Source organism: Penicillium oxalicum, chromosome IV (genome assembly GCF_001723175.1).
Source record: "Penicillium oxalicum strain HP7-1 chromosome IV, whole genome shotgun sequence".
Lineage (NCBI taxonomy): Eukaryota > Fungi > Ascomycota > Eurotiomycetes > Eurotiales > Aspergillaceae > Penicillium > Penicillium oxalicum.
In genome coordinates, this window is record NC_064653.1 from 1,192,845 (window position 1) to 1,220,547 (window position 27,703).

A 27,703-nucleotide genomic window follows, 5' to 3' on the forward strand; every position below is an offset into this window, starting at 1 on the left:
ACTTTAGTCCCAACTGTAGATTTCCCACGTTGATTCTGGACCTTCCTTTCTCTCTCTTCTCCTCTCTCGTCTTCTCTTTTCTCTTTTATTTTATTTTTTATTTGTCGTGGTCCCCAAACTCATTTTTGAGCAAACGGGTTGCCTTGCCCAGACAACTGGACGGATACATGTCCGCAGGGCCTAGGTAGTGTACCCTTTTTCGTACCTTATGGGGCGTAATTGATTGCCTTTGATCAGGACCCTAGATGCATCTAATCATTGATCGTTCCATGCGTGGGGCGATATCGAGGTTCCATCCACTGCAGGGACCGTTTGCAAAGCTACATGTCGGGTAGTATATCCAGCCCTAATTTGATGGATCCCGATCAAGCCAAACTATTGATCGCTATTCCACCTTGCCAAGGGTCTATGAAAGATGCAGAGACCGGATCCGCTCTTCGGCCAATTCCAGGATCAAAAGTATCATTAGAGTAATTAAGAGAGAAAAAAAAAAGGAAATCACAGAGATTAAAAAGGAAGGTGGGAGAGAAAAATGAGCGAGATACTCCTCACGGAGCCGGAGCCGTGGAGCTGTTTTCGACATCAAACTCGACGGTCCGAATGATGCCGGTCGCGAGTTCACCCTCTTTGCCTGTGGCATTGTGGGGAATGCTGGAGAGGATATGCTCTTCGCTATCATTGTCGGGAGCGCCTCGTAAGGTAGTGAGTGTGGTGGTGTATTGGTTGGCGCCGTTGGTGGAGAACTTGTTGCGTTCGCTGTGAGTGATGGATGCGAGCGGGTGGCCGTGCTTGCGGGATCGGGATTGTCCTTGAGACGAATAACCCACTCCGGATGAGAGGCCGAGCAGGCGAGGGAAGTATCGCCGGGCGAAAGGTCGGATGGCTGTCACGCAGCCGCCGAAGATACCAAGGTTGAGTTCAATCGTGCACCACATGAGCGCATCGGTGGTGGCCCCTAGAGTAATCGCAAAGGATGAGAAGGCCCCGTTAGTGAATGCGAAGATCACGAGCGGATTCCTGGAAGACATCCCCCACAGGCGCAAAAGAGTAGGTATTTTTCAGACTTACAGGTGAGATCGGGACTGGTGAGCAAGGTGTAGAGACTGCCCAGACGAATACAGCTCACGATTCCGACACTGCAACATATTGGAAAAAAACTAAAAGTTAGTCACATCTCAAGGAATCGCTGGGAGTTGTTTTTCACAAAGTCTCCTTCCACCAACGACGGGAGACCTCGAGGAGAAGACTGACAAGCATCCCATGGCGAGAATCGCACCCACGGCGATCTTTTGGCGCACGGGCATTTGTAGTCGACGTAGCCAGGGACTAGACGCAGATATTTCCGTTAGTGCCATATACAATATATGCCATACGAGCGTGAAAGCCAGCGCCCGAGTCTATTGCGCAAACATACATGGGGACGGCGACGGTGGCAAAGTCTGTGAAGATACCCAGTCCGGCATTTGCGAAATAAAACACCGGCCGGTTCATGCACGAGCCGGTCGTGATGCTCAAGTCCCACGACTTGGCGATTGGGCTGCAGCTGAGAATGTTGGCCAGAATACTGGCAATCGTGTATCCGCCGGCGATGAAAACGATGGTCCAGACTGCAATGTGGAAATTGCGACTCGGGAAGATTCGAAGGTAGAAGATGAGAACGGAGATTTTGGTGAAACCGGTTGCGGCGCAATAGATGATCGCAGCAATGACATTATGCTAAAGTGCCCTCAAAAAAACACAGTGGTCAGCTCATCAGCCTCAGAGAGGGTTTTATCGTGTTGGAATCGACACTATATGCGCACCTTGAGAAACGTCGGCGTGAAGTGATTCATGGGAACATCCCACATGTGCTTGCCCAGCCCCCAATTCAGCACTGTGGTCGATTAGTATCTCGAGAGACGAACCCGATTGTGTGTGGTGGATAACTCACTGTCTAACGTCAAGGCACTGAGGACGATAGAAAGAAGCTACCGATGCGACGGCAAAACATTAGGCTCAAGGTCCATGTCCGATGCTATTGAGGTTCTCTCTTCCCCATTCTCCAAAAGGTGTATATACTTACAAGTGCCATAATCATCAAATCTGCAACTTGTTAGTCCTATTTCCAATTGAATTGGACATTTTGCGCACCTCGTCTTCCTCGTGGTAAAAACAAAAAAAAAAGCATCAAGACTTACAATCATCCCAGCGAAAGTTCCGAACAACAAAAAACCGCGTCCATATGCGCACCCCCAGAGAGAGCGCCGCGAGCGAAAGAAAGACGCAATTGACAGCCACAAACTTGCCGCCGATAAAATCCGGGTCGACAAAGTTCGACGTCTGACCCAACGGCGGCGGCATCGCCGGAACGATGGTTGAACTTGAAGCCATGGCGACGACTCGGGCAGGCACCTCTGGCCCCTGCGCTGAGGAGGGCAGAAACTATGGTGCGCGGGGGGTGATGACAACGAGAGGAGCTGGTGGGAAAACCGGAAGAGAAAAATCGAGACACTTTGATCGCCAGGTCTTTAGATTGATACTTATTAGGGACCGAGGGAGAGTATGTGACCAGATATTATGAGGCCAGAGTGTAGAGGCAGATTTCTTTTTTCCTTATTTTCCTTTTCCCCCCCCCTCCCGCATCTCTCAGTGTGCTTTTGGTTGTTTGTCAAATTTTCTTCCCTAATCATTATTATTATTCCTCCTTCCATCTCCCACACGCCTTTCTCCGGTACGGACTTTAAGCGGAGACACGAAGAAAGTTAGAAACAAAGTTCTTGGTCGCCGAGATGTCATACCCGTCATGGAAACAGCGGTTCGCCCGAACCACATCCATTGATCCAGGCACAGTGCTCAAACATGAGAAACAATGCATTGTTGCATATCACCTTGGACGTACATAGTCACCCATGAGATCGACGACAGGGGGTCGAGTCCAGTAGCGTAATCTGTGGGATCTACTGACCACCACCACGATCTGGGACCGCCAGCTGCCCAGCGCGAGTCTTGATAGGAAGAAATGCACCAGTGATCAGAACAATAGTCCATGGCTATCTTTCTCCTTTCGGCATGATCACCGTCGTTTGTTCGAATGGCCGCCCACCTCTGACCGGAGTGACCCGACTCTGCAAATGAGACAGTCTCAAAGAGACAACTCTCGCCTTTCGGCTCCACATCACTCCATTCCGAGCAAGTCATGATTTGGCAGCATCTGCCACGCAGAAAAAAAAGGGAAGAAATCAAACAGTTCTAGTCCACAATGGCAAAGCCAGTGTGGGAACCCGACCGTTGACTATTTCAGCATATGGCGCGTGGCATTTTTTCAGGTCAATGGTGCAATCGTACCACTGCTCTGGAACGTTTTACGGGCGCCATCGACTGGTTTCAGTGGGATAGAATGATCTAGTGCCTCCTTCAAGCCTTCGCGTATCCAAGAGGGCAGTCAAGCCAAGCCAAGAAAAATAAATGAAGATCCAAATGAGACCAAAAAGCAAAAAAAAAAAAGCATTCCCCCGCGAAAGGAGGTGGCGGGCTGTCACACCGGGTATGATCTGAGAAAGGCTCTGGAGTCTTTCCTAGAATGGACAATGGCAGGTGGTGGAACAGGTTTCCGGGTGCAAACGATTTCTCTCTCTCTCGTTCTCTCTTTTTGTCTACCTCGCTGGACCGTGTACAGATTTATTTGCCAGAGGCACATCCAGAACGGATGAATAGAGTAAGACACAGGAGCGCCGAAGCGGGGATGGCAGCAGGCTTCCCGTGTTTTTGCATGTCCCACCATCCAGCCCAGCGCAATGTTATTCGTTCCAGCTGTTTCGTAGCGTGATCCGAGAACCTCCTCTCGTCCGATTGTCATTTGTCAAGGTCTCCGCAAGAAAACGACATCTCGCCTCGTCTAGACCCAAAGGGGAAGAGTCAAGAGGAAAACAAAAGAGAGAGGGAGAGAGAGAGAAAAGAGAGAAAAAAAAACAACCTCTCCTCTTGTGGAGGACCCACAATTCACTAGGTTCGCCGGAAACTAATTCCTATTGAGTCAATGCATTTGAAGATTCCTATTATCGATTCCGTTATCGAGTCCGACCAATCCGATTCCCGAGAGCGTCAAACCTGCCGAGGTTCGGTTTCTCCGTCGCATACAGTATCGTGTGTTCTGGACGGCACCATGTGGTTTATACTGCACAGTTCAGAATTGGGATGAAAATCTGTTTCTTGCACGATCAAAATGGGATTTGTCCGTCAACGATCGTTACCAAGGAAAGTCTGCACGAAAACCTTGGGCTCCACTTGGCGGAAAACGTGTAAACTTTGTGCGGCCGGAGGCGCAATACAGACGTAGTAGGATCCCGAGTATGCCAGGGAGCGCTGCTCTACCTTCTATTGATGAGTTAATTAGTCAATTACAAATCTCCCAATACAAGCACAAAGGACTAAAGTAGATAATAAAAAGAGAGTTCCAAACACAGCCAGTTTCAAAAAGAAAACCTTCTCCACGCGAATGCACCGATCACATGGTGGGACTATGTAACGCCAGGGCTGCTTTGAAGAATTCGCAACATGTCTTCTCCCCCCCCCCCTCTGGGATATACTTCCAGGGTGCATTGTGTCTTGCCATGGCAGAATACCATCGTGATGGACTACTATCACCCCACTGCGTGTATGAGTCTGCTTATGTAGCACCAGTAGGTGCTGTCAGAATGGTGCTCTACCTTAGACAAAAGGCCACAAATCAATCATTTGAACAGATCAACACACGGAGGTGTTTAGGGCGCAAAGCTAGATGTAGAACTCCGTTCTATACGACAAAAGCATTTTAACGGAATCCAGATTAGTTAAGCGAAGGGTGATTTCCCCTCGGCAAAGTAAATTTCTGGCGACCAAGTCAGAATGGGGGATATCGAGGCGTCTATCTCTGGATAAGGTTTTTGTGCGTCAAATCAACATGATCTTGCTTTTTCTTTTTCTTTTTCTTTTCTTCCCCCCCCCCCCCCCCCCCATACATCTCTCCGGTTAATTCGACCATCGATTCGACGAGCTGCCCGGCTTCAAGGTCTCGTCTCTTATTTGTGGAGAAGCTCGACGAGCACGTTCAATTGCACTCCGCCTGCCTTTAGGCAAAGTTCGTCGGTCGCACTCTTACAGTACACAATCAAGTCCTGGTATGGAGACTTGCAATGGCACTATCAGTTGCAACCATGTTGATCCTGTTGATCTCCATTTCAGCTAACTCATCAACTTCCAATTAACTTGGCTGCAGGCTATTGGTCCTTTCCCGCTACTAAGCTAAGCATCGCAGTGAATGACGCGCTATCTCATCTCATCATGCATATGGATCAATAATATAAGATCGCCTTTCTTTTTCACCACCGCCCTTCTGTCATGTCCCATCATATTTTCCACATGGTCTCAGATCTCTACGCCACTCGTAAACTCTGCCCTTTTGCCCGGATCAAATCCCGAAGGGAAACCAAGAGACTGCTACTATTTTACTCTGGATGTACCCTACCTACCTTATACCGCTAGAGGGAGAGGAGGCAAGAATCAGCCAGCGTGCTACTCCTACATGTATATATGTACATCCACCTAACTAAAATCCATGAAAATCATGATACCTACGCAACCCAGTGAAATCGATGCTGTCTTCCCAGTGGCGCAATAACATAACCACCCCTACCTACCCAATTCATGTCGGATCCGAGAATCCAGCTCCATGAAGCCCCCAATTTTGCAACCAAAAACGGGCAAAGGAGCTGCCCAGATGAAAACTGGGCCCACACCCAAACTTTGGCGGATTTGACATTTCCCGTTACGATGAAGCTTAAAGCACGGATGCCTCCTCGCTTAGTGCACCAAGGTTACGACTGGCACTGGGTATGGACACGGGTAGTATGGGCATTGATATCTCTATTGCTACATTAGCAATGTCTGACGTCGACGCAATCAATTAAAGAGTTGATGAAATTGAGGGGAATCCTTCGATCATCCAGGATGATACGGTAGGCTATGTACCACGTACCAGACCCAGCTGGGAGAAATCCATTTCATTGGAACGGCTTACCAGCAGTGATTGATCCTTGATATAACAGTTACTTTACTGGATTACAAGATTCTGACGGGTACTCTAGAGCCCTTGCGTTTGAGCCGCCCATAGATGTAACACCGTGCTGATCTGTATCGGGCGAGACATGTCCATTTATGGGGCCTCGGTACATCCATTGCAGAATTGAGATAGAATGTCCGCGAAGGATGGACTTGTCTCTACATATGTGTATTCCTCCCGTCCCCACTGGGTTGTGGGATTGTGGGGGAGAGCTGAGGTACACACACGCGCAGTTTAACTCGTCACGGCTGTTTATGTTAATCTCGTTTGGAAAAGGGAGGATGGGCTTTGTTCATCTCACACGACCACTGATACTAGTATGTGAATTATGAGATCCTGCATGTACTTGGAGTAGGTAACGAGGGAGATTGGAGATGCAGGCTTCGAATCCTGATTGTCAGACATCCAGTGATCGGGAAGTATCTGAATGAATTACGAGTGTTATTACCTCAGCCGATGTCATCCACATATTTGGCACTGAGAAAGGAACACAAGCTTTGATGTATGCTTACCTTGGCTTGACTACATATAACATATCATAGGTACGTAAGAACGGCTATCGAAGATGGATCCACTGCAATTTCTGGCTGTCAGATTTAGACGGGAAGGGGCCCATGTGATGAGTGCCAGCCAAAGCACGAGCCAATTCGAGTTCCGTGGTCGATGAACAGGTCTCATGGTATCATAGGGATCAAGTTCTTCAAGAGATCCCGCTCCAATGGATCCATGTACGGAACACATCAAGTCAAAGAAGGAGTTGGGTGCATTGAAAGATAACCGATTGTCATGTCACTTAGATGGCCTCTGGGTATGAAAATTGACCATCATGATTCTAATCCTGAAAATGTAAATGCATCAAAGTGGATGCCATCCATCTGGCATTGTCGACAAATGTCCTTCTTCCCCCCCCCCCCCAAAGTAGTGACATATCCTCAAGCGGCGGAATGGATGGGGATCACACACCCGGGCGAGTTCTCCGAAAATTTGGGGAATAGAACACACACAAAAAGGCGCGGAAAAAAATAAAGAAAAATCAGGTGAGCCCGCAGACGCATGCAAGACATCTCCGAGGGTGTCTGGTGCGGGAGATGGTTTTTTTTTGGCGAGAGAGGGAAAAGTCCGTGTCATGGCTCGAAATAACAGGCGATTCACATCTGCATCCTCTCATCTCCATCGGTGTCACTGGCTCCGAGTGCACCACCCGGTATCCGGCCCTCATTCAATTCCTTCTCCAACCGTGCAATTTCTTGTAGGCTCTTCGCTTCCCGAATCATCTTCTCAACGCGCTTACGCTCGGCATCGGTGAGTTTCACTCGGATCGCCCGATCTGTCTGGCTGGGCGTCATGGCAGCGCTCGTGGGACCAAAGGCCCGGGACTTGATACCCATGGTCTTTGAAGCGAGCGCAGAGGGCTGCTCAAGGGTTCCGAATAGCTCCTTGGCCTTTTCGCGTTCCACGTCCTTGACCTTTTGGTAATCGAGGAATCGAACGGACGGAGCCAACCAAATGATCCAATACCGGTAGTTCTAGAGTCAAAGTTTAGCCTTTATTGTAACTTTGAGAATCCTTCCGCCTCCCACCCCCTTCAAAATGACTCTGATGCATCAATCACCCTACCTCTTTTCGTGTGATGGGATTCTCCAGGAGAACCAAGTGCGTGAGCTTGGGGAGTGTGCGCAGCGCCTCAACGTCCGCCAATTCAGACAAATTGTTCGAAGTCAGGACCAAGTTCGTAAGCGATGGAATTGATGATCCCAGATTGGGTTGAATGTGATTGATCCGGTTGCGAGCAAGAAGAAGAGTGTGGAGGCGAGGGAAGAATGGGAAATTGCTGAGGGAAGAGAGATCGTTGTCCGTGAAATCGATCGCATCTTGATCCTAAAAACGGACAGGGAAAGATTAATGACAGTCAATTTCACCACAATCACTGACACTCAGAGCGCCAGCTTCAGGGGATCTCATGGTCCCGTCGTGGTGCATCCCAGTTGGAATCCAATCCCCCGCGCAAGAGAACGTCACGCACCTTTGCAATACCCAGATTCTCAATTGCCGGGATCTTGTGCCCTATATCCGACACACAAAAACGATATCAATCCAGCTCCCGATTTTCAAGATGTAGAACCTGTCCTTTTCAGGTGAACAGTCATGTTGTTGAACGCACCTCGGAGGTCCAGCTCGCGGTCTTTGAGTGGGTTGATGTATGAGAGGGAATTCTGGATGAGCTCGACGGTCAAGCGCATGACGGCGGTGATTGTCGGAAGAGGCCGGAAAAGAGACGAGATTTGATCACTGAGTCAAATGGGGCTGGGGAAAAATGGTCTGATCAGCGCGGAGCACAGCGTGAAAATTGAAGAATAAGTCGGACAACTTTTGCGATTGATGTCAATTGAGCTATCTCAGTATCTCTCGTCTCAATCAACCGCAGCCCTTTCTGCCAGGCGGTCACGGCCCCCGAGTCTGGGATTGGCCCCACGTGATATCTATCATTTTGCTGGTATCGTCAGTTCGTCACAGCATCGGCAGTGACCATCTCCTTGTAGGCTTCTACAATCACTTGGGATCTGAATTCGCTGGTTGGGATTATTGCAATGGAGATAAATGATACAATCATCTTGATACGATGCATCTATGAGTAATGGTTTCTTCCAAAAGTAATTAGGGAAATTCAGAGCAAGCAATCATTAGGTATGTATTTCATTAAAACGATATGTGCCAAAGGTCCTAATAGTACACTGCCATCACGTCGAATCTCCGGGATCGAATCGCAGACATCGAGAACAGGGGAAGGTACTCCAGAGCACAAGGAAGTAGCCCGCGTGTGATGCTCCCAAAAATCGAAACATAAGCACCACATGTGAGGTAATTAGTGGTTCTTCCCAGGAAGGGTACAAGTCCCCAGTCTTCTTCAAAAAGCCCGCCGACATTGCAACTTGCAAATATCAAGGCGCAGCTTCGGTCAAAGTGGAATGGACATGATCCCACAAGAGAGAGAACAAATAGAAAAACACCTGCATTTCCGATTGAACCAGCCAATACCGCGTGAAAATGCAAAGCAAGCGCACATTATACCTCCCCCCCCCCTCTCTTTCCATGGAGATAGATGTGTTGCCCCATGGACCACCAAACAGGCTGCATTTGCATCAAGGTGCCTTGGTCACATTAATCGTCGGCAAGAGGAGTCATGCTCGGAGACTTGGAGTGATGAGATCGGGTGGGACTCGTTGCCCGTGATCGACGTCCGTTGGTGGTAGGTCCCAGGGCGATAGGCGCGAGGTGATCGCGGCTTTCAGTCCGGACGACCAGGCCTGCGCGGTCCATGGCGATTCCCGAACCGCCACTGATGCCCAAGCCGATGGTGCCCGATGAGGTGTTGTCCAAACTGTATTTCAAAGCGGGGGCACTATTATTACAACCCCAACTTTGCGTTCGCTTGGTGGGCGGCCGAAGAGCAATCGAGTCGCTTTCGGAAGGGCGACCTGGATCGGAATCACTGTGATCGGAGTCGGTGCCGCCAAGTTCAAAGTCGTGCGCTCCTTCTTCCATGACGCGCTCGTAGGCGGTTCCATTCCGGTTCAAGAAAGGCAGCATGGCCCCGAACCCCTTGCGTTTCTTGGGATGATTCGGGTGGGACGGACCCCCTCGTCGAAGAGCGTTATTGATCTGCAGATAGATGCGGGACCGGCGGCTGCGACCACAGAGGAAGAAGCACATCACCCCGACGAGGAAAACAAACAAGATGATTCCGGGGATGCGGCGGGGAGAGTCTCCGTCGAATAGGGAGTCATGCCAATGGTCGCCATGTAATCCATCGGTATCAGGGATCAACTCCACACTGGGATACTGGAAGTCGGGAGGAATTCCAGGAACATTGCTCCCGAATCCGACGGGGAGAGATGCTTCCTCCACCTGTGCGGGGACCTGCGAGGAAGCATAGAGTACAATCTTGCCCAGCGTCCAGCTCACTTCCGTCGAGTCGATTTTGTTGACGGCCTGGAACGCATCCAGGTATCCTTTCTCTTTTGTGTGAGAGAGGACCTCTTTTGTTCCATTGTGATGTGAGCCCGTGGTCTTGTCGAGACCAACCCGGGGCACTCCGATTCCATCGTGAAGCATGTTGATAATCCATGATGATTTGAAGCATACCTCCTGAGCCTTCTGCTGGTCGACTTTCTTGCCCCATTTCTTTTCTCGAATGCCATTCTCAATCCATGACCAGTCTTGGGAGCAGAAGGTGTTGACTCGTTGTTGATAGGTGTGGAAGTCGTAGGCTTTGTCCTTGTAACCCATCTCGAAAATTTCGTGGGTCGTGTGCCAGTACTCACTGATTCCGATAAAGTGGTTGACATCAAAGTCGATCGCCGGGACATGGACACCATGCAGAAGACAGGGGTGATCCGAGCACGGTGCATCCTTGTCCAGGAGAGGGTACGTTTGTCGCAGGCACTCGTCGAATTTGCCGGTCCCCAGCAGAAGAGGCTCCGCCGCGGCGGTGGGGGGAACTTCCGTACCATCTAACGTCGTGCGCAAGCCTTCGGGCAGGCACGGATCGGGAAGCTCTTGCGCCTCCGGACCCGCTGCCGCCTGTAATGCCTCCAGATACCGTCGACGCGCCTCATGGACGCCAAATTCGAGCCACGAAGTCACAAAGACACGATGTTCCTGCATGGAGCCGTCGATATTCCGCAGACGAAGCAGGGTCAGGTCCTCGGCGTGTTTCTCCGTTTCCGTCGCATTGGGCGCAAAGGCGATCTGGGCGGAGGCGCCGCCCATATCCAAGAAACCATACGTGTGGTGGCCTTTGCCATGATCGTGCTTCTCGGGCGCATCAAATGCATCCATCAAGTAATTCGTCGCGATCCATCCGTAGAGTCCCTCGGTCACACCGGGGATCACCTGAATGTGAACGCCACAGTCCGGGAGCAGAAAATCGGTGTTCGCCCGCGCGTAGTTGCAAACTTGATCGAGCAAAAGTTGACGCTCCAGGTTTCCGAGAAGTCGCATACCGGCGGTCGCCAGGAGAAAGATCGGAGTGTCTTTGACATCTTCTTCGGGGACAATGCTCTTGGCATGATTCATGAGCTCCTCGAGATGCTCTGGCCCGACGGCTTCGGGCCGATTCGCAAAGGACGAAACCCCTGGGACGAGCCGAGACCGGTCAGTTGGGAATTCAATCACGGGGGGGGAGGACGCTATGGGGGAGACCAATCACGAGTGCTCTATTGCGTACCAGGACGAATTTTCTTGACCCAACCCTCCTTTGTTTTGATCTCTGGAAGAGACTTGAGATCCTCTTGGCCCGCCTTCTTGCGAGCAACCGCATTACGCAACCAACGATAGACATGGACACGGGTCCCCTGTGTGATGTGGAGTCAGTTGACAGAGCGGGAGAGAGAGCGAGAAGAGATGGGCGAGTATGCTGGGGAGTATAATCTGGGTCCGGTTCAACGTACAGACGATCCCGCGTCTAGGACGACGCCATAACGCCCTGAAAGAGATTCCACGGTCAGTCCATGCACGACCCCTTTGGCGACGGTGCCTGGTGCAGCTCGAAGAGAGGGGCTCTCTGCGGGGGGAAGGAAACATACACTTGCCCATTTGGACTCGAGGCTACCCACGGCGCATGACCAGTTGGCGATTCAATAAGCTGAACGTGGATGGGAAGGAGAGGAATGAGGGAGTAGAGGGGAGGGGATGATATGTCCTGGCGGTTGGCAGTCGCGGAGGGATGATTTCAGGTCCCGTCAGCGGTTTCGGCCGTGACACCGGGGCACAGTTAGAGAGATTGTAGCGAGCGACACGAGGGAACGCAGAGTAGTACAATGGAGACGAGACAGCGAACGTCAAAGGACTTCTGAAGAAGCGATTGCAGCGAGTGTGGGAAAAAAAGCCAGACTACTTTCGGGGCTGGATTGGAGTAACAAGATAAGACTTTCTCCTGCGAGGACCGGATTGACCACCGAGAGCGTGCAGCGACTCCCCAGTCCGTCCGAGAGGGTCGTGTTGTGAGTGGCCGGCCAAGGAGTCGACTGGGTCCGTGGACCGTCTCAAAACGGCCGAGCGATCGGAGGGACGCGACAGCGGCAGGTCAATACCGTACGTGACGACGTAACGAGAGGGGCGAGACTGCCGTTCAGGTTGTTTGCACCCGCGAGGGGGGGAAGGGGTTGCACGAGGTGGTGAGCGCACTACTGAAACCGAGGGGGCCCTCTCGTGATCAAAGGGGCAATTCAGGTGGAGACTGGCCCCTCCCGCAGTGGGAAAGGTACAGTACCGTAACGCTGCATGACCGGGCGGGATGTAATTTAGCCTCGTTGGAGGATCCGACTGGTCGATGCCGGCCTGGGCCTCCATCGAGTCCTTATCTTGGGAGCGCGAGTGCGTGTATGATGATGCGAAGAGACACGTTCAGTAGTCACTCGAATGTACAAGAAGAGAAGGACGGAGTAATGGGTCCACGATCTGTACTCTGTGTACCTCTGTGTCCCCCAACTCTAAACGTTGCAAGTCACTCATCCAGTCCCATGACGACATTCAAGCCAGAAGTGCTTTCTATAGACACTTTTGGACAGTATTCCTCTACTCCAAACCTGTCAGTGACAGTACCCCCCCCCCCCCCCCCCCCGGTGGACATCCAGTGGTGTTGGATGGCTTTGATTCTTCATGCTTCTGTTGTCCGTGGGTCATCCAGACCTATCCTCCAGTAGACATGCTCAACGTAAGAATCCAACACAATCACATTCATGTCCTACAACGTCCGGCGGATCCTGCTTGGATCCTGATCGACATTCGGATTAGCGGTTTTGATTGCCCACTTTCCCACTTTTCGTCAAATGTCCCCCTCCGACCCAGTGCCTTTGACGTAGGATACCCGTGGAAATCTCCACTTGAGTCTGCCCGTTGAGATGGACCCTCGAAGAGCCCCCCCTGTCAGTGCCGTGTCTCTTTATCTCGGGTAGTCAGAGGCATGTCCGACCTGGGCGGAACATGTTGTGAGCTCGATGATGCGATGAGTGCTATCTTTCTACCAGTGAGAGGTGTCCCTGGTCCAATTGGACCGAGAGGACGGCTCCACAAGGTATCATTTTCAATTCCAATTCCAATTTCAGATCAAATCCAGCATTTAACCTGAGGGCACACAAATAGAGGATCCATGGGAAATAGTAGTACCTTCTCAGACAGCCTCCCCGCGACTGGACCCTTTGGTCGCAACCGTCACCGCGAGGGGGACGAGGGGGACGAGCAGAGAGGCAGGAGAGAAGAGGCGAGGAGGGTGGTAAAGTTCAGTGTACGCGTGGACACGCAGCCGCCCGGAACAAGCTCTCCGAACCTTAACCAAAAAAAAAAAAAAATCCAGAATCTGTGGTCACTTTGAAGCCAACTCTGTTTACACCAAATGGGAGATGATTGTGATGAGGTGAGTTTGGTGACCACTCTTTTTATCATCATTGAGTGTTCTCTTGTGCACCAGGCTGCAAAGACTCGAGACTTTCTTCCGAGTTGACTGGTGGGAGCGTACGTCAGCTCTTCATCCTCTTCCACCTCTGGATGTCCATTCCCAGCATTTCCGGGGGCCAGTCCAGTCTCGTTTGTCTGGACCACAACCACATCCTGCAGATGCGGCCGCAGGGTCTCTTGCATTGCGCTCCTCAGGCTTGAGCCATGATTCATGTGGGAGGTGTAGTAGCCCTGGACGAATCATTCAGGGTATGTAATTCACCCAGTGTTAGTCTGAGACTACCCAGAGATAAGCCTTCTTATTGCTACAGAACAATACAAGACGACTCAAGGACACTCAATTACGTTCCACGAGTTTGAGACCCACCAAGACCAGAATCAGCTACATGGATCGGAATACTATCGATGTGCCATGGCTGGTCATGTCCAGCGTCAGCGCAATTCAACCAAAGGACCAAACAGTCGCCGCGAAGGGGGGTTATGGAAAAGCACAATCATCACAATGGGAGGGCCTTACCATGCAGCCCTTGGTAACTCCATGATCCAGTCATGCACTTGAGAAAAAGACAGTATCGACCGGACCGGGCCCAGCATCAGCGATGATCGTGACGAGACCATATGAAGAACTGTCCAAAGTCACCCATTACTTTCATGGTCTCCCCCAGCCTTGAGCACTGGACGGAGATCATGCATAAAGCGTTGTAGAGTATTCTAAATATACCCACTGATGCAGTTTGCGCTTCAAGAATAATATAGTATAATCATTAATCCACTCCTCAGGTCGTCCACCGCCCGTGCTCGCGCTGGTGGCTGTGGTTCGACCGGCGCTCATAGCAGCCACATCCCTCAATGATGCGTTGATCCATGTCTCAGACCAGCACGAGGCTGCAATGAGGGACGCTTGGGGAACAGTAATCCAGTCCAAAGCCCCGACGGAAATACAAAGAACAAAAGAAAAACACACAAAAATAAAAATAAATTCAAGACAAGATTCCTCCACGGTACTCGACATGCAGACCGCAAGCCACACGGAGAAACAGCCGACAGCCAAAGGCGGAAAGAAATTCCTGGAACTCCCGTCGCTACGAGTTGCTACACACTCAAGCACCAGTCACCTTCGAAGGCGTCAAAGGCGGGGAAACATTTCCCTGTCTGTCGTTTGGAGATCGAATCAACTGCAGCGGAAGGATCGTATGGAAGGGGGGGGGGGACTGTAGACTCGATCATGTACGTTCTAGGCCTCTACTGGGTTTGAATCACCTATACCTTCACAGATCAAGGTTTGAATGCGGCTGGAGATTGTTGTCAGTTCAAACATGTATTCGAAGTGGCCGAGAGCCCGCCCCCTTCTTCCCCTTTTCCCCGGCCCCCAACGCTTTTGATCGAATATTTGATGTAGCTAATAAAGGTCTATATTTGTCGATATGCGCCGCCTTAATTTAGAACCATGATTATGGGCACGGTGGAAAGATGAGTATGATGTATCCGTCTGTACATCCGAGGACGGGTAGGCGGAGCTGTCGCTTCTTTTACATGGAGCAGAGAATATCAGCAAAAACAATGACGAGTGGAGTTCGACCGTATCAATCGTAGACTAGATATGATTCACGAAGAGAACTGTGCAGGCCAGATGAGAACGACAATAAGATTGTATGTACAGATAGAACCAAATGCGAGTCATAAAGAGGGGGCTATCAACAGGGTATATTACGATGCAAAGGATGGTTGATGGGTGAATCCGCGCGCAGGTGCACTGTTTTGTGGTGCACTGCCATGTCGTGGCTGGACTTGCAAGCCCACACACAACGGATTCAAAAGGACGAGAAGACATACGACCCCCCCTACAGCTTAGAGTCCGTACCGATCGCTTTGCGACGCATCTGTCGCGAGGATACGTCAACCGGGGCTGGGGCAGCAGCGGTAAAAAAGAGCTGTCGTCCGACTCTGTCGGACATGGTCAGAACTCGAGAAGAAACCGTAGCGCCATCCCGACGATTTTTGCTAAGTCAAGATTAGCCTGCCTGCTATTTCCCCGGAAAATAAAAGGACAACAAATGGCAAGTGCAGTGGCCAACTTACCCTTCCCGACGTGATTGCGCAATCAATTCAGTAAAGTCCCAAAGACGACCGCGAGGAATCACCTTTCCGGTCTCGGGATCCCGCTCAGGTGTCCACTCTGGAGCAAGTTTGATGGATGGGCCAGCGCGGGATTCCTTGCTCCGGGCCACCAGAATGATACCTTCCTCCTCAAAGCGCTGGTAGGAATTCTTGAGCGTCTCTTTGTTCACTGCTTCAAAGTACGAAAGATCGCCCTGGTGATAAAGAGTCTTCCCGAGCTGTAAAATGGGGGTGAGCATCCATGTCAGAAGGACAGCAACACCTGCCGCGGCATAGACTAGGGGGCTCTTACCAGTTGAGCACTGTCCTGAGCCTTCTTGTTATCGATCCAAATATCTGTGGGACAGTCCAAAGGAGGTGTGAGGCCCTGTAGGGACACGACACCGAGCCATGAAGCTTCGATAAAGGGCCAGATCAAGAAACAATAAAAGTCAAAATTTTCGCGACCACAAATTCGCTCGGCCTCGCTGAGTTCTACAAACTGTGGCACATTGCTAGCATCGCGGGCGATACTAATCACATCATCTGCCTCCAGGCTTCGTAGTGTCTTCTCCAAGTTGTTGACTAGGCCTTCGGGAGGGAAAATGAATTCACCGCGGAAAAGCTAACGATCGTCAGTTTCCAAGGCTTGCCAGCTGAGACAAGAGAATCTAGGCGTACCTGTGAAAGGAATGAAACCTGAGCTTTCAGGGCCTCGAACGTGATCCGCTGGTTGTCTGGACCACCGCCTTGCTTGATCTTTGTGTACATCGCAACCGACACCAAAGCCTCCGTGATAAAAAGGTGAATGAGCATGTTGCGGTAAAAGGACAATTGGAAGCGATCAACCGCATAATAGGTCGGCTCAGCTAGGCCCGGAACCACACCAACGAGCTTTGGACCCAAAACGTCCAAGGCACGATCTACCACCACCTCTGTCGGGGAGCGATAGAAGTGAGCCACACGGCCACCCTTCGCTCGCACTCTGTCGCACAGCCAATCCAAACGCCTCACCAGCTCGCCCTTGCCAACACCACGGCCACGCAATGTCAGTAGTACCGTTCCCACAAGGGCGGGCGGCATCATGACAGAAACGTCGTTAATCTCCGACAGAACCCGATAGCCAAGCGTTCGTAGGATGCGGCCACGTTCGGCATAATCTAGCTTGAGCCCATACCCAATGTCAGAATGATCCAGTCGTGAAAGCTGCTGGGTTAAGAATTCTCGCAGGCTCCATGGCTGGCTGAAGCGAACGTCGACACGTCCCAGTTTCAAGGACAGGACCGAGGAGGACGAAAGAAGATCAGCTAGATTTTCTTTCTGTTTGGGTTGGCCTAACAGCTCGCTGATGTAGGATCTGCACAATTATTAGCTCGGGATCAGACAATAGGCACGTCAGGTGATACGAACTCGGTCTCAATGACCTTATCATATTGCGTGCTGACTGGACAAATAATGGTGTCTTTGACACGACCGGAGAGAACGCTATCAACGATAAAGTTAAGAATACCGAATTTTGGTGAAAGAAGCTTTCCCGTCCTCGAACGACCACCCTCAATGAAGCATTCGAAATTGAACCCTTGCTGTAAGAGCGTGTCAATATACGCTTGCACCACTGTCTGGTAGAGGGGATCGTTTCCAAAGCTACGTCGAATCCACATGGCACCTGCCCAGAGACATCAGTCACGAGTTGCAGAGAAGCAAATATCATGCAAGAAAAATTTGATCACGAACCTGCATGTTGCAAGAATGGTCCCAGCAAAGGAATATTGAGGTTGTCGCCCGCAACGACCACGGGAAGACCCATACCCAGGCGATAGCAGATGAGTTGAAGTGACACATAATCCACATGCGACTTGTGACAGGGTAAAAAGACAATGGATTGATTGTTCTTTGCCGCAGTCTCGGCAACTGATCGAAGACGCAACACTTCTTCGCTGGACACATGGATACCCTGGTGGTATGCCCGAGTCAAAAGTTGAGTGCACAGGTAGTATGCACCTCTAATGAATGTCTTGCTTTCCATCTTGCATATCATGTTGTCCAACATCGTGTCAACAACTTCACGAAGACCACCTTCGAGCTCATTCCGCCGACGTGCACGTTTCTCATCCAGATTCGCGCCCTCTTTGATGGCCAGCAACCCTTCTTTTTCCTCCACTGCAAGCCGAGTGTTGGCAAGTTCTCGAACTTTGTCCTGCAGCATTGAACTGGAAAGGATCAAGGATTTCATTCTCTCTCCAAATCCAGAATAGAACACCGGTTGCCCAATCACGTCATCATATGCCCGCCAGCCTGAACCTGACATGTACAGGCTGACTTCGCGGAAAAAGTCAAGAGGATTCTCACGGAATCGTGCCATGTGGCGCACGAGGTTTCGTTCGGTGATTGTGTCATCGCGGGCAGTGGGACCACTGGTGAACCCAGACGGATGAATTGTGACTTTGTCACCAACAATTTCTAGGTCTGGAGCTGAATGCTCGTCGCCAATGGTCGACTTTGGTTGTGGCATGGTGGGACTTGTGACGGAGTTGCGGGGGGACTGATTTTCAGTGGAGTTCAACCTTGCTTCTGAGACGTATGGTGATGAAAGAAAAAAATCATTGAAACAGTCCTACGCAAGGTACACTAGCAACTTTCACCCGAGACGAGAGGGAGCGTGGGCGGGACAAGGCCATAGCTTCAGATTCCCAACAAACGTAGACGATCGTCCCCCGGATCTTCTTAGCGGAATCACGGGTTCACCCCAGACTGCCACAGCCGAGGCGTTAAGTCACGTGGGGGAGCTGGAGACCGTGTACCTTTCTCCGCTTTGCCGCGGGTGCTGGAAGAAGTTAGCGGCTTTGTGATCAGTACTTTAATAATATCTGAAAGACCCCATCACGATCATGTCCCGCCTCATGCGCGGCGCGAGGCCCTTCTCCAGTGCGTCTTTTTCTGTCTCGCCATGGCTGTAGCCAAGCTTACACGGTATTCTCCGCTATCTAGCTGTGGCCTCTGCGCTGCTTACAGACGCCGCCGCGACTGCGACACGGTTCGTCCGCCAACCGTCCACCTTCCAAGTGTTTCGTGACGTCCCTGAGCTCCGCCAGCTACGCAGACAATTGCTCCGGAATGATCGCACGATGGGATTCGTGCCGACAATGGGCGCTCTTCATGAAGGACACTTGGCATTGATTCGTGAAGCTGCTCAGGAGAATACCGACGTCTTCGTGAGCATTTACGTCAATCCGACTCAGTTCGGCGTCAATGAGGATCTTTCCAGCTACCCTCGCACATGGGACAGCGATGTTGCTAAACTTGAAAAGCTGAATGAGGAATTGAGCCGTTCGACCGCCGGCACAGGACGAATTACAGCCATCTTCGCACCCACATCCAAGGTGATGTACCCGTCCCTACCACCATCTTCTGAGATCGACGGCCATGGGTCTTTTGTTACCATCACGCCTCTGGCGAAGAAGCTCGAAGGTGTTTCACGACCAGTCTTCTTCCGAGGAGTTGCAACCGTCTGCATGAAACTGTTCAATGCAACCACTCCCGACCGTGTCTATTTTGGACAAAAGGACGTCCAGCAGACAGTCATCATCAAGCGCATGGTCAAGGATTTCCTCATGGACACTGAGGTGCGTGTCGTGCCAACTGCTCGGGAAAAGGATGGCCTGGCTCTAAGTTCCCGAAATGTGTATCTGGGGTCACGGCGGCGGACCGTAGGTCTCACCATCTATAAAGCTTTGAGTGCAGCGGTAGATGCATACCAAGCCGGTAAAACCTCTCGAGAAGGGATTCTCGGAGCTGCTCGCGTTATTGCTGAGCGTGTGCTCTCGGAACAGCGTGCACTCGCTCCAAGCGAGCGGGCACTCTTCGAGATCGATTATATCTCCCTCGCTGATCCTGAGAGTCTCGAAGAAATCGATGTGGTCGATACCCAAAAAGGGGCCGTGTTGAGCACTGCGTTCAAGATGGCACCTTTAGAGCAAACCAACCCCGGCGAAGACTGCGGGTTGGGTGACGGAAAGGTTCCTGTGCGCTTGATTGATAACTTCATTCTCCAACCCCGGGAATAAAGCGAGTGTCTCAATGCGTCAAGCACCTGTACATAAAAAAAACCTTGCTGATAGATTCGTGATGGGAAATAAGTCACACCGTCTTCTTTAATCAATACCCACAATTGTGAGAACTGTTGCCCACCAGCATGTCTCGAAATGCTCGAATCAATTTCATGTTGCCGAATTTGGCTCAGTAGCACCACTCTAAGACCCATCGGTGGGTCACGGGCCGAAGAAATTCCATACTGCGGGTCTTGGCAGCGGAATGGGAAAAAAAAAAGTCTCGAATCGCGGGACTTGTGGTCGACGCTTGATTAACATCAAACTTCCAGATTCTTGTTTCTGTTTTCCTGTCTTCCCGGCTCGTCGGGCTCTTACATTCACCATGGCTGACGATGGTATGCTCTTGAACTTTGCCATCAGTGACTCTGTCATCAAACCCGAAGCAAAATTCAAAGGAGGGACATGGCGGGACCGGCTCTCCGCAAAGAAGCGTTCGCAACATCGTGTTAAGCCTGGAGATGGGAAAGCAATGGCAGCAACAAGAGTCACGAACCCAAGAACCCAAATCAAATTGCAGTGGGCACCAGACCCGCTAAGCGGCAAAAGACCGATTCAGATGGCCTCGAAGGTGATCGCGATCCCGAGCGCCGACAGCGGTCACAACAGCAAGGAACCCAGAGAGACCCCCGCCAATTTGTGTCTTCTCTTTTCACAAGCAATCCAGCGCCGCAAAACTCAGCTGAACCCCGTAACGAAGAACCGACGGAGGAGACGAAACCGACGAATGCGCCACTGATCGACGGAATCGACACATTCACCAATCTAGGCTTATCACCGAGTCTCGCCGCGCATCTTCTCACCAAGTTGGAATTGAAGGCACCAACGGCCATTCAAAAAGCGTCGATCTCACAATTGTTGAAGGAGGAGAGCGATGCATTCATTCAGGCCGAAACCGGATCAGGAAAGACTTTGGCTTATCTCCTCCCACTGGTACAACGGATTATGGCTCTTTCAAAAGCAACCAAAGAAGCTGGTGTGCATCGAGACAGTGGCCTGTTCGCCATTATTCTGGCCCCGACTCGCGAGCTGTGCAAGCAAATCTCAGTTGTCTTGGAAAATCTTCTTCGCTGCGCAACCTGGCTTGTCGCAGGTACCGTCATTGGTGGAGAGAAGAAAAAGTCAGAAAAGGCACGTCTACGAAAAGGATTGAACATCCTGGTCGCTACACCCGGACGTCTGGTGGATCATTTGGACAACACACAAGCGCTGGATGTCAGCAACGTGCGATGGCTGGTTCTTGACGAAGGTGATCGTCTGATGGACCTAGGCTTCGAGGAAGAATTGCAGGGCATCGTGCAGAAGTTGGATGCGAGACAACGACCGAGCCGCATTCCTGGTGTCCCGACAAGGAGAACAACAATTCTGTGTTCGGCGACTCTGAAAATGAACGTCCAGCGACTTGGCGAGATCAGTCTGAAGGATGCTGTGCATATCAAGGCGGATCCCAGCGAAGAAGAAGAGCAAGGCCGGGGCGTGGACAAGGATGGAGATGAATCGTTCCGCGTGCCCGCCCAGCTCAAGCAGACTTATGCGATTGTTGCAGCAAAGCTGCGCCTAGTCTCATTGACAGCCTATCTCAAGCGGACATTCATTCGCAAGGGCTCAGTAATGAAAGCCATCGTTTTCGTCTCGTGTGCAGACGAGGTTGATTTCCTTTTCGAAGTTTTCTCCAAGAAGCATGGTGAGAGAGGCACCAAAAAGGACGAGGACGTGAAAGATGAAGAGGAGGAGGAAGAGGAGGATGAAAAGTTGAAGAAAGAGAAGGAAAAAGAACGTTCTGAACTCTCGCCCCACGGAACTATTGCTCCTGGATCAGCATTCTCATATCCCGCAAATCCCGTCACCCTGCATCGACTGCACGGATCTCTACCCCAACACGTTCGGACGTTCACTCTCAACTCCTTCTCTAAGAGCAAAACCGCCTCAGTGATGATTTGTACCGATGTCGCTTCTCGCGGTCTCGATCTGCCCAATGTTGACCTGGTCATTGAGTACGATCCTGCGTTCAGTGCCGATGATCACACACATCGAATTGGTCGTACAGCCCGTCTTGGTCGAGACGGACGAGCTCTGATCTTCTTACAACCCGGGTGTGAAGAGAATTACGTGGAAGTCCTGAAGCGTGGATATCGCGATGGAGGAAAATCACTGGCCCGTACAGACGCGACCGAGATTCTGAAGCGCGGGTTCGGCGCAAGCCCCGATTCCAGCTCCAAGAATTGGGAGGAAAAAGCAACCGATTGGCAAATGGACGTGGAGCGATGGACCTTGGAGAACCCAGAGTATCTCGAGATGGCTCGACGTGCATTCCAATCTCACGTTCGCGCCTATGCAACCCATATTGCGGCGGAGCGAAGCATGTTCAACATCAAAGAGCTGCACCTGGGTCATCTTGCCAAGAGCTTTGCTTTGCGGGACCGGCCTGGCAAGATCAACGTGCCCGGTCTGCGTCAGGGCAAGGAAGAGACGAAGAAGGATTTCAAGGCCGGTCGAGGTGCTGCGCTGGGCAAGCGCAAGGCGGGTGAGGATTCTACAACGGCATCTAATGTGGACGAGGCTGCTCGGGAGAACGCGCGCAAGATGAGAGCCAAGATGAAGGAGCACATGGGAGGTGCCAGTGAATTCAATCTGGCTTGATCCGTTTTGGTTTGGTTTAGTTTTGATCTTGTTTTTTGTTTCCCCCTCTGCTCTCAAGACTTCGTGTTGAGGCGATTCAACCATTATCATTGTACAAGAGCATTAGCATATGTTTCAGTAGATATCCCATAATGAAATCTTGCCATCCTTGGACCCAGCGACCAGCCAGTGCGTATGTTGTGTCTTGTGTGAACGCTGCTGATGCACCGCCGCAAGTGACCTTGTCTGCACGCCACCCTCGACCGTGTGGTGCTCCCCTGGAGGCGCCGCCTCGGCCATCCCGTTGATCTCTCCAAAAGCCACGGTATAGCATCCGTCCTTGTGCCATTTGAGCACAGCCAGCTCCTTCATTGTCTTGCAAGAGTACACCCTCACCCTGCTGTCCCAGCCAGCAGTTGCAAAAACCTTGGCGTCGTCACGAATGCGAAGCCCCTGCTGACCAGAATGTTTTGTATTGACCACTTTCAGCGCCTGGTCTTCCACGAAATGCTTGGCCGGACGAGCTCCCGTAAGACCAGCGCCGGGTATTGGGTGCTTAATGAGCAAGGCATCCGCAGAGGACGAAATGAAGTAGTCGTGCGATGGAGCCACGTCAAGTGATAAGACGGGTTGAGTATGAGGCCGGCTCGCATAGATCTTATTCCATTCCCAGGATGCTGGGTGCGTCGTCCCAGTCTCAATATCCGATAGGCTCAATATCCCCTTGCGCAAAAAGACCATGATATGGCCATCTTCAAAAGCTGACGCGACGTAGACGTCGCCTGTAAGAGAAATGAAGAGATTCACGGCCATGAGCATACCGGTTTTCACAGAGGGGTCCGATTTGATAGTCGTCAGGCGACGCTCGGAGGGCAAATGGAAGATATCAATGCCTCCCGAGTCCAATGCATTAGGCACAGCAAAAAGAACGTGTCGATGCGTGGCTGTCGCTTTCGCATCTTCGGATTGACCCTGTCCCTGTGACTGTGAAGTCGTACCGAAAGTCGTCATGGAAAAAGCGCAAAAGTTTAGCGCATTCACAGGTAGGGAGTGAAGCAGCCATGGCTGTGTTCCTTTCTGCTCAGTATTTGTCGTAGTGACATCGACAGGGAGGGTCTTGTCAAGAAATCCCTCGTCTTCAGCGCGGAGCTTCCACACACAGAGTCTATGATCTCGACCATGTCTGTTTTTTTTCCCGCGGAAGGTTCTTGAATATTAGTCTGGGTAGCTTGGCGCTTTTTCATTGACGGGGTTAAGACTTTACGTATAGATTTCCGTCAGTCCTGGCTCAACACTGAGAGCTTTCACTTCGAGAACAGCTCCCGCATGTGCTTTCCACGTTGTCACTGGGCGTTTGGCTACGAGGTCCCAGATGACCACCCAACCATCTGCGTCCGCTGATAAGAGTCGAAGATTTTGTGCGAAGACATGAAGAGCATGAATCGGTGCCGCGTGTCCTCGAAGTATGTATATTGGAGTCGCTAGGGGATGCTGAGTCTGAGCAGAGGTCGCACTAGCCATGATCTTGGAATTTAATGTTTTCTATCACAGCAGTTGCAAGATTCGGTCGTGTTGTTGGTGGAGGGAGATACAATATGCTCGTCGCTCGAAGATTCCGCTTTACCGCACCGCCTCGGACGAATGCTCACACAACCCAGTCAGTAAGATGGAATGCTTCAATTATGGAGAGAGATTGACTGTTCCAAAAAAAAGAATCACACAAAAATAAAAATAAGGAATCACCAAATTGTTCTTACCCAAGATGTTCATTTTTAGGAAATGGCAAAAAGCATTGGACTCACGGGGAATTGAACCCCGGACCACTCCCAATCTTCGTCAACTTCAGATGAAGTCAGCTGCGAAGGGAGTATCATACCCCTAGACCATAAGCCCGAATTGCTTGAAAGTCAGACAAGATAACAATTTATAACCATTATAACGGAAATCGACTCATTGTCAATGAATCTTCGACAATCCAAGCATGCCTCTACCATCAAGGTTCAATCACTCATCCTGACATATCATCGGTCAACTGGTTGATTTATTTCAAACATTCGGTATACACTGCTCAAATGAAACCGATGTGGCTTTGTTGCAATTTATCTAACGGTTGAAATTTCTTGTCGAGAGAGAAATTCACGAAACACCTAGTACCGGTGGGGTGTACGGGTAAGCAGAAGTGGCCTCGACTTGCCCGTTTACACATTGTCATCTCATGCATTCGCTAATGAGGTGCGTTTCCATTTCCATGTCATTCGTAATCTAGTCCATCTTTGATACACTCATCATTAAGTTCAAGAGATATACGACGAGAGCAAATGAGGATCCAACCCGTGGTGATGGGGCGCAACGTAATGTTCCTGATATGGGTGATTTTCCATCGAGAAGTCACCCACATCAAGGAGAGGGTTGGACAATCCAGGGGGAAATTCTGGACCCTTGGGTATTGACAAGCCTGGATCCAACCCAAAATGAAGGTGGTACAACTGCGTGGGATCCATTGTCTCGGGTTGGGACTGAGAGACACCCCAGATCTGTTTGAGTTCTTCTTGTATCGGCCCGGCATGCCAACTGGTATTCTTCACGAGAGTGTCAAAGATAGCGAGCACCTCCTTCTGTGAATCCTCGGTCTTCAGACATTCCGCGGCGAGAGCGAGGCATCGGATTGACACATTAATAATTCCCTTGTCCTTTGTATTCGCTGCGATGCCACAGATATCATGCGCATGCGTCTGTTGCATTTTCCGATGATACTCAGCTTGCAAAGGATGAGCCTTACCGAGCATAAGACAGGCCGTATGATAGAACAGCTGAGAGACGGTCGCAAGCCGACTCGGAAGCCTATTACAATCTGTTAGTTTGCCTCGTTCTGCTAGCTAAAGGTTTCGAATGACCGCACCAAATCCAGGGGAATGAGGACGTATTTTGTGCCTGCCAGGGAGCTACATGGCCCAAAGGCTTCAGTGTTCTGGGGGCGTGCTCATGCCATTGTTGACATAACAATTCATAATGAGACCATTCCGTGTAAACGTCACTCAACTCATTCGCATAGCTTAATGAGCCATTGATCGATTGAAGCGATTCGGCGGTGATTCGAAAATTTGCGATTTTCGCGCAGATATAGATGATCCGGTGGAGCCAAAGCTCCTCGGAATTTCCAAGTAAGTGGGCGTGAGGAGTATGTTGATGCATGTTCATATCCACACCCCAGGTGTCAGGGTTCCAAGACAAAGTCCACTTGTAATGTAATGCGCTCAGCAGCTCCATGCCCACGCTGATCCAGAAAGATGCACCTCCTAGACCAGGCGTTCGGGCCGTCCATCCACATTCACGAATTAGAGCTCTCGAACCCGCAATATGATTAGCGCTCGGTGATTGTTGGGGCGCCATAATCTCGTAGATACTGAGCACCAAAGCAGCGGTTGTGCAGAGAACCGAATCACGGTTTGGATCGTGCATGGCAATCATCAGGTCTTCTGTGGCTTCGTCATAATGCTTGGTAGCCTTGTTGACGTCAAACGATGGGTCAACGAGCGACAGATGTCGAGCGCCACAAGCCAAGAACGCCTTGAGCAAGACCGGTTCCCCGAGAGCATGCATAGGGAGAATGTGGGAGAACTGCATTTCGGTCAGCCAGGGTACGACGAGCCGACTGGGGATGTTCTTACATATCGTGTCGAGACCAGCGAATCCATCCAGCATCCGACCTCATCAACATATGCTCGCAGGAGAAGAATCTGTTCTGGATCGCACAGAGAAGTTGGGGGATACTGTCTCGCCACGAGCCTGCGTGCAAAAGCAGATGTTCCATGCGGCAGCAATTCGTCGCCCGGCAGGAAGTGTGTATCGTGGATATGCCAAGCCTCTGAAGCACCGAGGAAGTCTGCAGCGCCGGCATGAGAGAGATCCAATGCGGCAGGATCAAAAGTATGGGCCACGGATTGAAAAAGACTCGCTAACTGATCGTGATCCAATACGTTGAAAGCGTCATGATCTAGTTCTCTGCGCTCGTCGATGGGACTCTCAGGCTGAAGCGGAGGGTACCTTTCGGACCCCCCCACGTATTCCGACGCGATGAAGCGAGAATCATCTCGAAAAGTCACTTTTGCACCGCGAGGTCGGGCAATTGTATGCGGAGGCGCCACTGTTTGAATGTCGATAAAGTTCAAGCGAATACCGCGCCGACAGACCCTGTCGGATTTGCGACAGTTCAGACACCGCCCCAATGCTTCGTCACATTTGAGATGCCTCTCGCGGCATGTCAAACATCCAGTGCGCACTCGTTTGGCTTTCGTATCCGCAATTTCGGTCGATTTCTCCCGAACCGCGCTCGATGCACGAGGTGAATCGTCATTCTTGGCTTTCGATGCTGCGGGCTTCGAATTGATTTTGGGAGAAGGTTGCCGTTGTGCTTTCGCTTGCGAACGAGTCTTGAGGTTCATGGTCGTCTTCAACTGGATCTCTGACCACAAGCTCTCTACAATTGACTACCGTTGATCGCGCGTTTGTCCTAGTCGCCAGCGCCGACTGGAACAGTCGGCTTGCGGCCCAATCGAGGAATTTCGTATGCGCAAATGTTCGTGAACGCCTCTTCCCGAATTGCCATGTTCTCGGTCACTGACAGAGGCTGTTCTTTGTGACTGTCCAAACAAGTTTATGCTCCCAGGTATATGTCCATGCGTTTGCGGAGACGCCGAGATGATGTCCAAAAATTTGCGACCGGGGGAAGGATTGGTTCGCTTTCCGCCGGACCACACGCACAGGCCGAGATGAGGGGCGAGGGGGGGCAGGAAGGTCAACCGGGGGTTTGACCTTTAGCTGTGTCCGATGACCATCTGATTGGGCTATGCGCAGCCACGTCTACCGGGTCATTGTTCTGAATACTAGTCAGTAGTCACCGTTCCTTGCGTCTGATGAAAGTCGATGTACGTCGGGATCGAATCGGGGACAATGAATGGCAGATTCGGTCGAGGCCAGTGGACCCAAACGCGGAGTTGAAGAGGGCAAAAAGGTGGAGCCACTCGAATTGGGTGCCCCAAATATCAGGAATCCAGGCGTTACGGCTGCATTCGTGACTCAGGTGACCTTCTTGAGCTGACAGACAAGCCAGTCATCACGACCACTTTAATACAAGAAGTACGCGCACGACGCTCCGGGCGGCTCTTTCCTTGGTCGCGGTAAGATGCTTCGCCGAGATTTTGACAGGTCGGCACGGGTGTCGACATCGCGTGACACGCTCTGCACGTCATCATACTTGAGGTCATGTTAGGCAAGAACCCCTCGGTGATTCATCCCTTGGTAGGGCATCAGATATTCGCATAGAGCACGAATCCACCGTAAATGCACGTAC

General features: G+C 51.1%; 9 protein-coding genes and 1 non-coding gene across 10 annotated transcripts; 3 read left to right on the forward strand and 7 right to left on the reverse strand.

The window, feature by feature from the left end:
- Positions 1-548: 548 nt before the first annotated feature.
- POX_d05199 (uncharacterized protein) lies at positions 549-2,370 on the reverse strand (the record flags this gene model as incomplete). Its single annotated transcript, XM_050114048.1, has 8 exons — positions 549-955; positions 1,069-1,136; positions 1,252-1,326; positions 1,415-1,716; positions 1,803-1,873; positions 1,931-1,967; positions 2,063-2,082; positions 2,178-2,370. The coding sequence occupies 8 exons, from the start codon at positions 2,368-2,370 to the stop codon at positions 549-551; spliced, it is 1,173 nt and encodes a 390-aa protein (XP_049968999.1).
- Positions 2,371-5,355: 2,985 nt separating this feature from the next.
- On the forward strand, positions 5,356-5,499 carry POX_d05200 (uncharacterized protein; the record flags this gene model as incomplete). Its single annotated transcript, XM_050114049.1, has 1 exon — positions 5,356-5,499. The coding sequence occupies one exon, from the start codon at positions 5,356-5,358 to the stop codon at positions 5,497-5,499; it is 144 nt and encodes a 47-aa protein (XP_049969000.1).
- A 1,725-nt stretch (positions 5,500-7,224) lies between these two features.
- On the reverse strand, positions 7,225-8,316 carry POX_d05201 (U2 small nuclear ribonucleoprotein A; the record flags this gene model as incomplete). The annotated part of the gene is made up of 4 exons (XM_050114050.1): positions 7,225-7,602; positions 7,694-7,954; positions 8,100-8,140; positions 8,238-8,316. 4 exons carry the CDS (start codon positions 8,314-8,316, stop codon positions 7,225-7,227), a joined length of 759 nt encoding a protein of 252 aa, XP_049969001.1.
- A 919-nt stretch (positions 8,317-9,235) lies between these two features.
- POX_d05202 (uncharacterized protein) lies at positions 9,236-12,427 on the reverse strand (the record flags this gene model as incomplete). The annotated part of the gene is made up of 5 exons (XM_050114051.1): positions 9,236-11,211; positions 11,304-11,430; positions 11,527-11,639; positions 11,692-11,927; positions 11,973-12,427. 5 exons carry the CDS (start codon positions 12,425-12,427, stop codon positions 9,236-9,238), a joined length of 2,907 nt encoding a protein of 968 aa, XP_049969002.1.
- A 2,945-nt stretch (positions 12,428-15,372) lies between these two features.
- Positions 15,373-18,140, reverse strand: POX_d05203 (uncharacterized protein; the record flags this gene model as incomplete). The annotated part of the gene is made up of 6 exons (XM_050114052.1): positions 15,373-15,532; positions 15,611-15,867; positions 15,942-16,253; positions 16,310-16,985; positions 17,039-17,294; positions 17,363-18,140. 6 exons carry the CDS (start codon positions 18,138-18,140, stop codon positions 15,373-15,375), a joined length of 2,439 nt encoding a protein of 812 aa, XP_049969003.1.
- Positions 18,141-18,516: 376 nt separating this feature from the next.
- POX_d05204 (Pantothenate synthetase) lies at positions 18,517-19,692 on the forward strand (the record flags this gene model as incomplete). Its single annotated transcript, XM_050114053.1, has 2 exons — positions 18,517-18,553; positions 18,617-19,692. 2 exons carry the CDS (start codon positions 18,517-18,519, stop codon positions 19,690-19,692), a joined length of 1,113 nt encoding a protein of 370 aa, XP_049969004.1.
- A 367-nt stretch (positions 19,693-20,059) lies between these two features.
- POX_d05205 (ATP-dependent RNA helicase dbp7) lies at positions 20,060-22,374 on the forward strand (the record flags this gene model as incomplete). Its single annotated transcript, XM_050114054.1, has 2 exons — positions 20,060-20,168; positions 20,255-22,374. The coding sequence occupies 2 exons, from the start codon at positions 20,060-20,062 to the stop codon at positions 22,372-22,374; spliced, it is 2,229 nt and encodes a 742-aa protein (XP_049969005.1).
- Positions 22,375-22,488: 114 nt separating this feature from the next.
- POX_d05206 (ASTRA-associated protein 1) lies at positions 22,489-23,874 on the reverse strand (the record flags this gene model as incomplete). Its single annotated transcript, XM_050114055.1, has 2 exons — positions 22,489-23,560; positions 23,618-23,874. The coding sequence occupies 2 exons, from the start codon at positions 23,872-23,874 to the stop codon at positions 22,489-22,491; spliced, it is 1,329 nt and encodes a 442-aa protein (XP_049969006.1).
- Positions 23,875-24,146: 272 nt separating this feature from the next.
- On the reverse strand, positions 24,147-24,246 carry POX_tR108. Its single transcript has one exon. It is a non-coding gene; the product is annotated as a tRNA-Ala (tRNA).
- Positions 24,247-24,647: 401 nt separating this feature from the next.
- On the reverse strand, positions 24,648-26,795 carry POX_d05207 (uncharacterized protein; the record flags this gene model as incomplete). Its single annotated transcript, XM_050114056.1, has 3 exons — positions 24,648-25,194; positions 25,253-25,971; positions 26,022-26,795. 3 exons carry the CDS (start codon positions 26,793-26,795, stop codon positions 24,648-24,650), a joined length of 2,040 nt encoding a protein of 679 aa, XP_049969007.1.
- Between the last annotated feature and the right edge of the window lie 908 nt (positions 26,796-27,703).